We start from the raw sequence: 12461 nt of genomic DNA, 5'->3' as shown, positions 1-12461 counted from the left end.
CTATAATTTTCCTAATCCACAGCTGCTTCAAAAACTGCTGCCGCAGAAGCTCAGCCAGTTCCCAAGGCTAGCTTTGGAACACCAAGAAGCTGATCTACACCTGTTCTGGAGACCAAAATTGGATGGCAATCAACAATCTGTCTGCTGCAGATATCCTTTAGGAGTTTTCCATCCCAGTGAATAGTTAGAGGAACTGTTGGTTTAAACTCCTGCTGTAGATTTTCGGCTATTACCTGGCGCTGCTTCATCCTGTCTCTGCGAATTGAAGAGCGATTGACATTATATTCAGCAGGATCACGACCAAGGTGTTGCAGAGTCGGAACAAGAAGTAATGCAGCACTTCTGTCTCTAACTTTAGCCACATCCAGACAGGCTGACATTTTGTCATTCAATATGTATACTCGTCCTCTTTTTTGTCTTTTTGCTGAGGTTGACAGTTTTATATCTTCTGTTTCAGGTTCTTGAATTTCTTGACCTTTTTTGCTTTCAGTGTCACTTTCAGATGATGATTCCAGGGTCACTTTCTTTTCTCTTGTTTATTACTCTTTCCTTTTCTGAGAGGGTGCTCTTTTTATTTCTAAAACCTTGTCGACACTGCCCATCTTTCCATAGAGTCCTGGTTCCCGCTGCGCTAACAGAAACTCACGGTCTTCTTGAATGCGTATCATCTCCATTGCGTTGGCGTGGGCAATGTCAAACAAAACGTCCAGGCCCAGTTCCCACTCTTCTTTCTTCTTTTTCAGTGTCTCAGAACACTTAGCTTTGTTTTCTTTATTTCTCTTCAGGTTGTCATACTCCTTAAAGAGACACTGAATTTTTTTTACCACATGTTTCTTGAGTCTTGTTGGAATGTGTGCCTTTGCCCAAACTGCAAGAAGGTCATTGGCTGTGGAATATCCTGCTTCACAGACTGTCTTGTTCGTCACTTACTTGTAGTGATAGAATAGCACCATGACCTCCTTCTTCGACGGTAGTTTTGTTGAAATCAGAGTGTCTGATAATTGCCCAATGAGGCATATGTCTGTTTCACTTCTTGTAGTTGGTTTTAATATTGCATCAGTACTGTCACGTTTACAAACCATGCAGTCCATGCTGTCACTCGTTGCTGTGTCAGTGTCAGTGTATCTTTAACAAAGTATCAGATTAATAAAGTTACCTATATCAGTGTGAAGCATAATTAATATATTGCAGTTCATAAAACTAATAAAAACCTGAAATTTGCATTTTCACTCACATTGCATTCAACAAAAATGACGTCCTGTGTTGAAATGCATTGTGGGAAGCCTGCAGATAAATAAGTAAAAAAGTCCAGCAGTTCAGAAAGCTATCATGCTGTATTATAGTGTAGTGTTGACTTTTGAAATGTTGAAAACTGTGCTAGGCATGCAGCAATGAGTAATGAGCATGCAGTAACCAAAAACTTTAACCTCTGGTAGGGACCTCTTAATGTTAATATATTTGGCTCTTTTTTAGGATTTTGTGGTATTTTAACAATAGAAACAAGATTAGGGGGTGCCTGCTGAAGATATCCTACTTTGAAAAATAAGGACCACTTTTTAATATATATATATGTATATATATATATATATATATATATATATATATATATATATATATATATATATATATATATATATATATATATATATATATATATATATATATATATATATATATATATATATATATATATATATATATATATATATACATATACATATATATATATACATATATATATATATATATATATACATATACATATATATATATATATATATATATATATATATATATATATATATATATATATATATATATATATATATATATATATATATATATATATATATATATATATATATATATATATATATATATATATATATATATATATATATATATATATATATATATATATATATATATATATATATATATATATATATATATATATATACATATATTCAAATTCGGCAAGCATGCTGTGAAAGAAATTTTTAAATTAAATTCTATTCTATTCCATCATCTGGTTTTAAAAATTTAGGTTTAAACATATGTAACATAATTCTGAAACTTCTGAAACTATGCGACTAGAGAGATTACATCATAAATAAAAGTATGCAATTGTACTACCAGGTTTGATAAATGTAAGTCGACTTACCTTTTCCTACCTGCCAGCTCCTGGATTATGAAAGATCGTATCTCTTTTTCTTGAAGCGGGCTCAAGAGAAAGCCAAGCAGCCTACCAAACTGTACCCGAAGCATGTCTCTTTGAGATCTTAGCATAGAGCTCCAATTATCACTCCTCCCTTTTCCCAAGCCGACATCCATGGAAGTAATAAGAAGTGAAGATATATATCTTACAAACGACTTTTCACTATCGCTGAACATGTAACCGTTTTCACCAACTTCAGAGCAGATGATGTAATCTACAGAGCGGATAATAAGCCACTTGACACGCTCAGTTGCCTCAGAGCGAGAGACTTCCCTGTCAAGGCTCAGTCGACGACTAAACTGCTTATAGTGAGCATGCAAAGGCGTGTTAAGAAATAATGACAGGTAGCTGGTTGGTTGATTTTTTCGTGAATCACGTGACGTGGTCTCTTGAGAAAGAAGCATTTCATAGACTGAAACAAAAGATGAACAAGAGCTTTCTAATTCAATTCTAAAATCTGTTTTTTTCCAAAACTACAAAGAAGTCATCATGCAGGTTTTTAGCATAATATTTCTTATTATTATGCGTGGCCGACACGGTGTTGAGGGTTTTGTACAACTCAGCACCCACCTCCGCAGCTGAATCCACAAATCGAAAAACAGCTCAAAAACCACCTAAATCCTATTAAGCTTATTAAGCAACTATTTTATGTTATCTTACATATTTTAAAAATATATTGAAACTACGTTTAGACAAGGCAAATATTACCCCCCCCCCCTCCCTTCCCCTATGATGAGCTGTAGCCTCCCTAATATTTAGATAGATTTTTAATTATATTTTCTCGATTTGTTTTTAAATATTTTCGAAAAAAAGGTGATGAAAAATTAGCCTGATGTCGAGAAACATTAAAATAAAAGAGGAGAATTTTCAAAGAAAAATTTGTAAGACTATCACAAGGCTACATGAATCATCAATAATTATATATAAAAAAAGAAACGGGCGTACTTCCAAATTTTGTCACTTTTGCAAAACGAATGTTTTTTATATCTTATCGATTTGTACCTATGGCATTGATCAGGACATTACAACCACGTCATAATTCGTTCGACATAATTACATATGTCTTTAATAAATCCACGATATTGCGCACAGGCGTGCAATTTGTCTTCTAGATCCACAATATTTAGTTTGCTGGTTTGGGAAATGGGATTTGAAATTAAAGTAACAGACGAGCAATTTTCCTCTGTATTTGAGGTTATGTTTGAAAGTTAATATTTAAAGAGAAGAAGAATATATTATAAAATATTAGACAAGTAAAAACATTCACATTTCTCTGCTAAGGATGGTCCTAAATGAAAATTTTACTATGGCCTTTTCTAGTCAAATAAAACGCAAGAACAAAGCAGATCAACAAACAGCAAAACTAAAATGAGTCAAAGGGTGAATAAAAACTGAAACGATTTTTTTTTGTTATAATCACCATAAATTTGAAATGCTGGGGCAATTTACAAAACCGGACAAAAATTTGTTTTCAGAACGACGGGTTAGGGATGCAAACACCTAATTTTGGGGATTTTTAACTTAATTTAGGTTTTTCCCGAGCATGATGATAATTAGAAAGAAAGAATACTATGCTAAACAACGATTGAAATTTTTTTCGCATTTAACTGAGGGACTGATTCAGCAATACAGTTAGCCTAAAACCCAGATTTTCTTACTAACTTAATAATAGAGACATCTTGATGAATAAGAAGAACCTATAGTTGATTTTATTACAGTCTCCTTGACTCCCTTCTGGGAATTCTGAGCTACCAAACTGAATGACAATAGTGTAAAACAGTTTACTCAATGCAAACTTGAAATGAGAAGTGAAAGAGAAGTTTTGTCTTATAGGTGGAAACGAATTGAACCTTTTTTCCTTGTGAGAAAAAATAGCCATACTTTATCTTCTGATTAGCATGAATACCAACGACTTTTTGTTTCTTATAGTACGTTTGATACGTCTTATAGTAGGTTTGGTATCTTCCGCATTTTACATTGAGGTTGTGGTTTTTTGCTCATGTTTCCTTTTTTTGTACGTCACCTGGTTTTTTGAATATTCGCTTATTATGTTGATAACTATAGACAATTTGATCTGAGATTTCTGGCATTTTTGAAAGACTATAAGGTCGACTGGCTAACCGACTAGGACATTAAAACACTTTCTAGACAAATTTCCTTTAGTATTTTACAAAAAGTAATTAAAAGTCCAGGGGCGGGAGTAGGATATATGCTTGGGTTGGGAGTAGGATATATGCTTGGGTGGGGCACCAACAGAGATCGGGCTCTCCCATTGGTGTTATTTGTCCCTACCCTTCCTTAAAACTGTGAAACTTTCAACAGACTGGGGATACACGTGCCCCTAAAACCACCCCATAGATCAGGCCCTGAATAGGTCAGTTTAATTACTTTGAGATATTTTCATGAATTAAATTAGTCTTCCCCAGTTTATCACAAATTAGCATCTGAGCTGAACCCTGAATATTTTATTCACCTGGCTCTGCTACTACCTATCAAAGACCAAGAAAATTTGTCTCCAGACCGATTATTTATCCTATCCTTGCAAGCCCACACCAATGTTAGTACCCAGATTTTTTTTTTTTTTTTGAATGTTTTTTCTATCAAAAATTATATAATGTTAGTATAAATATTATTAACCTGGTAAATTTGATGAGGGTTTTCATTACTTTTTTTCCAAGTAAATCTAGTCATCATTTTTAATAGATCCCATTTATCCGCCAATTGTGAAGAGGAGAATTACTTTTAGTGCACTATAGACATTCATTTTTGTCTTGTTCAGCGAGTAACAGCAGTTCTACAACTGTTTAGAATGTGAGTTGTATTTATTTGTTTTGTTTTTTTAGTTGTTTTTATTTCTCTTTCTTTCTCCTATGTGTTTAGTTTTTCGCTTTTTTAGATGGTTTTAAATTAAAAACTGTTTTTTCTTCTTTAAAGTTTTTTTTTCTTTCCATTGAGAAAGGCCCGGACGTGGAGCCAAAATAATCAGATTTTTTTTATATTAATTAATTTTTTATTTTTGTTTTTTATTTCGTTTTTGTTCAATTAATTAAACTAATTAATTAATTAATTTTGTTATTTAAATTAAACCTGTTTCCTCTCTTAATTTTTCGTAAATAGGAAAATAGTTTGGCCTAAGAAACTATTTTCAAAAGGAATTCCAAGGTAAAAAATAATTTAATATTGTAGAGCTAAATCAGATCTAAACATGGGGGGGGGGGGTCATAAAGGGAACAGAAATTGGACAAACTAGTTCAAAGTGGTCTTTCCCGAGTAAACGTTTAAAACTGAAATTGGAAAATACACTGTTTCGATACACTCTACCCTCCTCCTTCAGAAGTAAATATCCAGATGCCCCCGACTAAAGGTCAGGCCTATATGTGTTGAATTCCTTCAAGTTTCCTGTAAAAAAAATGTATCATCCTTAGAATGTTGATTAATTGTTTAGTAGAAGTGGGGGAGGAGAGGACGAGTCAGAGAGTATTATTTCTCCGAGGAAGTGTATTAGTGTATAAGCAGTTGAAGTGTTCCTTTTTTTGGGTCATCCCAAACACGCTAATATGCGTCGGGACCTATTTTGATATTGTTGGTATTATATGCAGTTTTGTTTTGTTAGCATTATATGGAGATTTGTATGTCTTTTTTTGTGACCCATTTGTTAATAAAAAAATAAAAAAATATATGATGTAATACATCTTATATACGAATCGTATATACGAGGAAAGCTTACTTGCAGACAAGAAGGGAGGACTACATAAAATATGAATTATAGAGAATATAAGTACCTGGACTTGGTCTTCTAGAATATTGTGTTTCACTTAATAAGCTCTGAAGAGTAGCTATGGACTCTTTCAACACCCAACACTGAGCTCTGCGGTAAACAAAAAGGCCAGCAAGTCCTAACTTTTGTCTATCTCCTTGCTCCAAATAATTTAACTGGTGAAGGATATCTTGCAAAACCTTAAAAAAAATCGATTTTAAACTACTTTAAAGTGTATTTCCTTTTATCGTATGATTTTGAAATTTCTTGTCTTGGATTAGGTTTTATTTAATTGAGTTTTCTTTTCCAATCTCCGAGGAGTTTCAGAGTCACTAACAACCGAGTTCTAATGCTTTATAACAACATCGACGAGACTACGCTCTCTCTCTCTCTCTCTCTCTCTCTCTCTCTCTCTCTCTCTCTCTCTCTCTCTCTCTTTCACTCTCTTTCTCTTTCTTTCTCTTTCTCTTTCTCTTTCTCTCTCTCTTTCTCTCTCTCTTTCTCTCTCTCTCTTTCTTTCTCTTTCTCTCTCTCTTTCTCCCTTTCTTTATCTTTCTATACATCTCTCGGTCCCTTCCTCCCTATCTCTAGGTTTTTATGGATCTAAAATTCAAGGCCATAACGTGGGTAAGGCATTACAACCCTTGTAAAACTGCCGAACATGCATGTTTAAACTTTCAGCGTGTAAATCCAGACGAAGTCTCCCGTAATAACTGCGTATATGCTTTCTGGTTAAGTGCACACACCTCGCGCGTACAAATATACTAAGATTTCTGAAAAAACAAAAAAACAAATTAAATTTCCTTCGAAGTTTTCCTGAAGTTTGTTTTTAGAACAGGGACAACGTGGGCAGCTTACCACGTCTTATGGCTGTTTCAGACCAAAACGTAAGAATTACGCTTACGGTTTACGTTTACGATTTTACGTAGCTAATCTTTCAGACTAAATTACTTTCTCTTCAGACCAAAGTGACTAAAACCTCCGTAAAAAATCTTTCCTTCTGTTTAATGTTGCTACTTTCAGCACTTGGCAATTAGTTTCAACATGACAGATAATAATAGTTCTGATGATGATGTTTTAGTTATTGCGTTAGCACCACTTGCTTCCGGGCAAAAATGAAAATTCCAATTGCTCTAAGAAACGAAAGAAAAGGGAGCATTGAGTATGTCCGTTGCTAGAAAACGATAGAAGGGAAACTAGGGCAGTTGAACTTGTTTAATGAGCTACTCCTGACTGACAATGATGAAAACTCAATAATTTTACACGCTTTACTAGAAATGAATTTCTGATTTGCTAAGTAAAGTGCGAGTAAAAATAAAAAAGAAAAATACAAATTACAGAAGAGCCACACCCCCTGAGACTCGCCTACCATCGACTTTGTGTTTAGCAACAGGAAACAGCATGACAACTTTACACTATGAGTTCAGAGTTGGAATTTGTACTATCTAAGAAATTTTGAAAGAGACTACACAGGCCATTTTTGACCTTCTTTCTCCCAGTTTTCTTGCTACTTCATTTGAGGAAGGCTTAAAAGTTACTGCAACACAGATCTTTAACCGATGGAAAATGCCAAATTGCATAGGCGCTATAGATGGAAAGCACATCAGGCTTCAATGCCCTCACAATTCTGGCTCACAATTTTATAACTATAGAAACTATTTTAGGGGTATTTTACTTGCAACTTATGATGCGACCGACAAATTTTTTTTATGACGTTGCTGCCTACGGATCTGAGAGTGATGGTGTTGTCTTTTCTCGGTCTTAATTTGAGAAGCGCATCAACAGTGGAGATACTAGGCTCCCCCACCCAAAAAAATTCCCTCCAACTAACACCATGTTTCTACATTTTTCTTATGGGACAAAGCCTTTCCGCTCAAGAGCTACATAATGAGGCCTATTCCTGCTAAAAACCTTACTGAACTCCAAAAGATATACAATTATAGAGTTTCCTCAGTTGACAGGTTAATTGAGAACACTTTCGGCATTTTTATGCAAAGATTCAGACTGTTTCGATCAGAAATTATCATGCAGCCTGAGAAGTTTGTGACAATCATGGAATATGCACTTTGCCCTCACAATTACATATTACTTTACGTGGTACTCCAAACGCATAAGCAGAGTCTCCAGCTTCTATTTGAAATGCCTCATTCCAGTATGTAGGTCGCACATAAAGTAACAATGCTTCAAGATAATCCAGAAATGTTGGGAAAATATTTCTTGTCTCAAGAAGGAGGTGTTACTTGTTAGAGAGATCATACACTGCAATGTTCCTTCTAAAGCAGACACCTTTTTATCTTCAATTTTTTACAAGATTATCTTTTGTTAGAGAATAATTTGAATAAAATTCTTGTCAGTGTCCATATTTTCTTTAATATCTTCCTTTTTTGTTATCTGTATCCATCTTTCTGAACTCTAAAAGTAAATTCTCACCATAATTATTTTTCAATCTCATTTCTTGTTTCTCTCCAATGTCAATGACCTATCATTACTCTAAAAATTAATGGTCCCATTTCACCCCTATAATATCCCTTTCAATCCTACAAACTTTCCTTAAAAAAATCATTTTCAACTTTTCTCGTGATTTTTTCACTTAGGCATTTCTTTTAATCCGTTTTATCAAATTAAATAAAAAAATTGTAACATGATTAAAATTTAATTACCATAATAAAAAATTAACTAATTAATTCATTTAATTAACCAAAAGGTGTAGACCTATTAGGGTGCCATTAGTTGGAAATTATTAGTGCCTTATTAAGCATATTTTCAATTAATTTCATGATTTGTCAAACTCGTTTAGTCAAACTAATTTATCAATTATTTTGTAGTCACTCCCTATCTATTCAAATATACCAAAGTAGGTTAGATCTTAATCAAAATTTACTCTGAATTATATTTCTATTGACGAAGTTGGGCAAACTTCGACTGTTTCATACGTAATTTACTTACGTTACGGAGTGCGTAATTTTCTTAAGTTTGACCGTAAGCTCCGTAGCAATCCGTAAGATGGCCAGTCTTAAGGGAAAACGTAAGCCAAATTTTTGGTCTGAAAGGCTCTTTACGGAACAAGCAGTGGTTAACAATTTCTGAAAAACAGGGCAAGAGGATCATGATACTTTCAAGAAGAAAAAGCGTATCGGGTTGTATAAGTAACAGATTGTAGTTATCACTTTATTTGAAAAGGCTTACCTCATCAAGCCAAAGGAACTTCTGTGTGCAGGGGGGGGGGCTTCGACATGCCTTTTATGGAATCTAAAGTTTTACGTTGTTTCCTATAATTCACAATACATTTCATATAATCAGCCTGTTTTATTCGTTTGACTCTCCACTCCCCCCCCCCCCCACGCCTTAAATAGATTTCCCCATACTTGCCAACACGATTGCACATAACTTTTCATTGTTAGAAACGACTTCGTGGCATTTAGTTGATACCATCTAACAAATAACTGAAATAATGGCAGACAGGAAATATAGCAGTCGATCGAGCGTTGGCCGAGTTTTCTGTTATAATTCAATTTTTTTTTTTTTTGCTTTTGAAACTTTTCCCTTTATTAAGAAAAAAAAAATTAAAATGAATATTGATTGATTATTTTAGATTTTGTAAAATAATACTGTCTCTTCCACCTTGGACAAAAAACTTGGCTCTTGTTTGAAAAGTTCTAGTTCCTGATACAGTATTAAATTAGAAGTATTGCACAAAAAGCTCTCAATATACAACACGGGTCTATATTTCTCCCTTTACCGCGTTATGCGTTTTTTCACTTGTGCATTATTATTTTTTTTCTCTTTCGTTTTTTTTTTGTGAGTTACTCCAAATATTATAAATGTGTAACCTGCATGAAGAATAAATACACTGTTACAAAAAGGCACAGAAGCTAGTATCAAAAGATAAAATTGCCAAGTGTTACAGCTTATTTGGGTAAAATGGACAAAAAAAAGTAGCTCCAGGATATAAAAGGGACGTAAACAAATCCTAATCTCCAGGGGTTTTGCTTTAAACAAAATAATTTTACTTCCTATGAAATTCTAAAAAACAGGAATGCAGACAAACAATGTAACCTATAAGCGAGAGGACTAGCTCATTCCCAACTCTTAACAATTATTATTATATAAGATGAGACCGGGAGGGGGGGGGCCTTGCTTGTCAGCGTTTGAAGAAAAAATAGAGACACTACTTTGTTTTCATAATAACTGGCAGTCTTATTTAGGAAACTCTCAGAAGGTGGCGCCCATACAAAACAAGAGGGAAAATAACATCAAAATTCAGCATGAAAAAAAATAGATATTTTAAAGATAAATTATACATACAATAATCAGGCAAAGCAAAGTATTTAGCTTTAGCAAAGCGAAACCTACTCTTAAATATTCAACACAAAACCGCAAATATATTACAAAATTAAAACATTTACCCTTGCAAACAGATTTATTGTTTTGTAATATAATATGTAAATGATGTTATCAAACCTGAAAAGAATTTATTCCAGTTATGGAAACAAGTCGAACAGCTACGCTGGATAAGAGACGAGCAATGTCATCAATCAAAATTTCCTCCTCTCTCTGGCCAACCACATCTGTTTCATTTGGTGCTAAATAAGACACTGAATGCAGGCAAGTTACTGCACATTCAATCAATCCAAAATCGATAAGGGCAGTCAAAATCATAGGCACCTGGAATTGTTAAATTTAGTCATTGACTGGGTAATTGAGGGTTTCATTTTCAGAGGGTCTCTCCGTATATTTTTACCTGCTTAAGATATCATATTATTACAAAGGTAAAAAATCCAATGCGAATTCAAATCAGCTTTACAAAAAAATGCCCAGTCTACCAACACTTAAAAAAATTGGGTATTTCAATTGAAGTGCTGACTAACGCTTACCAATACAACACCTGATTATCATAGCTTAAAGCCACTTGAGCCTAGTACAGCTGCACCCACTCCTCTTCCATCCACTTCAGTCACCTTGGTCACCCCCCCCCCCCCACAAAATTCTAACTTCTTTGAGACATTTTTGGTACTTGTCAATTATCCCCACCACACTCAATTTCTTGATCTGACTAAAATCAGTTTTTTGGACTGTATTCAGAGATAATTAACTTAGTCTCAGTGACATAAACTACTATATAGATATATTTTAATGAAATATTTAGTATATAGGGTTGGTTAGATTAGGTTAGGTATTTAATATAATGCGTTCTGGGCGGCCTGCTTTCCAAGATTCTCTGTTGTAATTTCCATAATTTTGTTTCTAAAAGATTATATTTTCATTATATTTTAATATTTTTCATTATGATTAACCTAGCTTCGCTTCTTGAGTCTATATCCAACCCGTGATTTGTACTCAGATTTTGGTATAGCTCTACTAGATCGAACGATACAAAAACAAAACTTATCGCTTACTTACTCTGCTTTCCACAATAATCTTCCTCCTCAACTACTAACCTATTATAATATTAATAATTCGGAAGCCCACTGTCTCCGTTCATCCAATAGAGCCTTTATAATTCCTACATGCGTTTCTAGTGCTGCCCAGTAATCTCCCATTTACAAATCTATTATTCAATGGAACAAAATACCCTCCAGTGTTGAGCTAGCCACAAGTTTCTGCACGCTGTACAAAAATATAACAAAACTTGATAACATAATTTAATCTTTCAACTTTTAACCAATTTGCTGTAATTACCCTACTTTATTCTGCTATCCTTTTTTCAGTGTCACTTTAATTTTTTTTTTTTTTTACTTTTATTCGAATAAATTGAATTGAATTGAGTGTGATCGGGACAACTGACAAGTAACCATCTTTTGCTTCTTCCTGCTACATCCAAGCAGGCCCTATTTTATTATTAGCCCCTAGGATCCCCAGCTGTATTACTAAAAAAATCATTTTTAGTAGCCAATCATCGTTTACCCTTAAAATTTGATTGAACCTTCTTAGCCATGTTTTCATTTTGGAACTAGACAATGGGATTATAGCATATTTTATTCTTTTTATCAACTCACCAACGTGTTTGTCATAAATTTTTGAGCTATTTTCCGACAACTTCCGAATACCCGATTACTTCTAAATTTCATTACATCCAATGGCAGTGCAACTTCACGAAATGAAAATTCCCCCTTGCACAAATAAAACAACACAATCGGGTAATTGGACAAAGCAAAAAAACTAAAACAAATGCTTTTGTATAAATCTTTATAGCGCAGCGCTAAGAACACTTGCTTGTGGCCGTGGTAACTTTGGTTCGAGCCTTAGATAAGACAAGCTTAAAAAAAAACAATCTTAAAGGACAGATACCATGAAACGAGAATACAATAAAAGACACGAAAAAAAATGCTTAATTACTATCCTCGAAACTAAAGATTTTCGGTAATAATTTCGGTTCATTCTCTCTCATTTTGGACTCTATTTTTCTTCATTTATATATCTACGTTTTGTTTCTTTATAAGCATGCGTTTGTCTGTTTTGGATCTAGATGTGCCCTACCTCCACGCT

General features: G+C 33.9%; 1 protein-coding gene across 3 annotated transcripts in view; it reads right to left on the bottom strand.

The window, feature by feature from the left end:
• mv (lysosomal-trafficking regulator mauve) overlaps nt 1-12461 on the bottom strand; it is a 329493-nt gene that overhangs the window by 121123 nt on the left and 195909 nt on the right. For all 3 annotated transcript variants that reach the window (XM_089092605.1, XM_089092607.1, XM_089092608.1), the window contains exons 25-27: nt 10437-10640; nt 6001-6175; nt 2165-2630 (exon numbers count right to left, since the gene is read on the bottom strand). In XM_089092605.1, coding sequence (XP_088948731.1) covers nt 2165-2630; nt 6001-6175; nt 10437-10640 — 845 coding nt within the window. The remainder of the gene's footprint in view (nt 1-2164; nt 2631-6000; nt 6176-10436; nt 10641-12461) is intronic.

The sequence above is a fragment of the Artemia sp. Qi Xiang Cuo genome, chromosome 7, assembly GCF_049724085.1.
Source record: "Artemia sp. Qi Xiang Cuo chromosome 7, ASM4972408v1, whole genome shotgun sequence".
NCBI classification, from domain to species: Eukaryota; Metazoa; Arthropoda; class Branchiopoda; order Anostraca; family Artemiidae; genus Artemia; species Artemia sp. Qi Xiang Cuo.
Note: the sequence above shows the minus strand (reverse complement) of the source record. Positions and strands in the feature narration are given on the sequence as shown.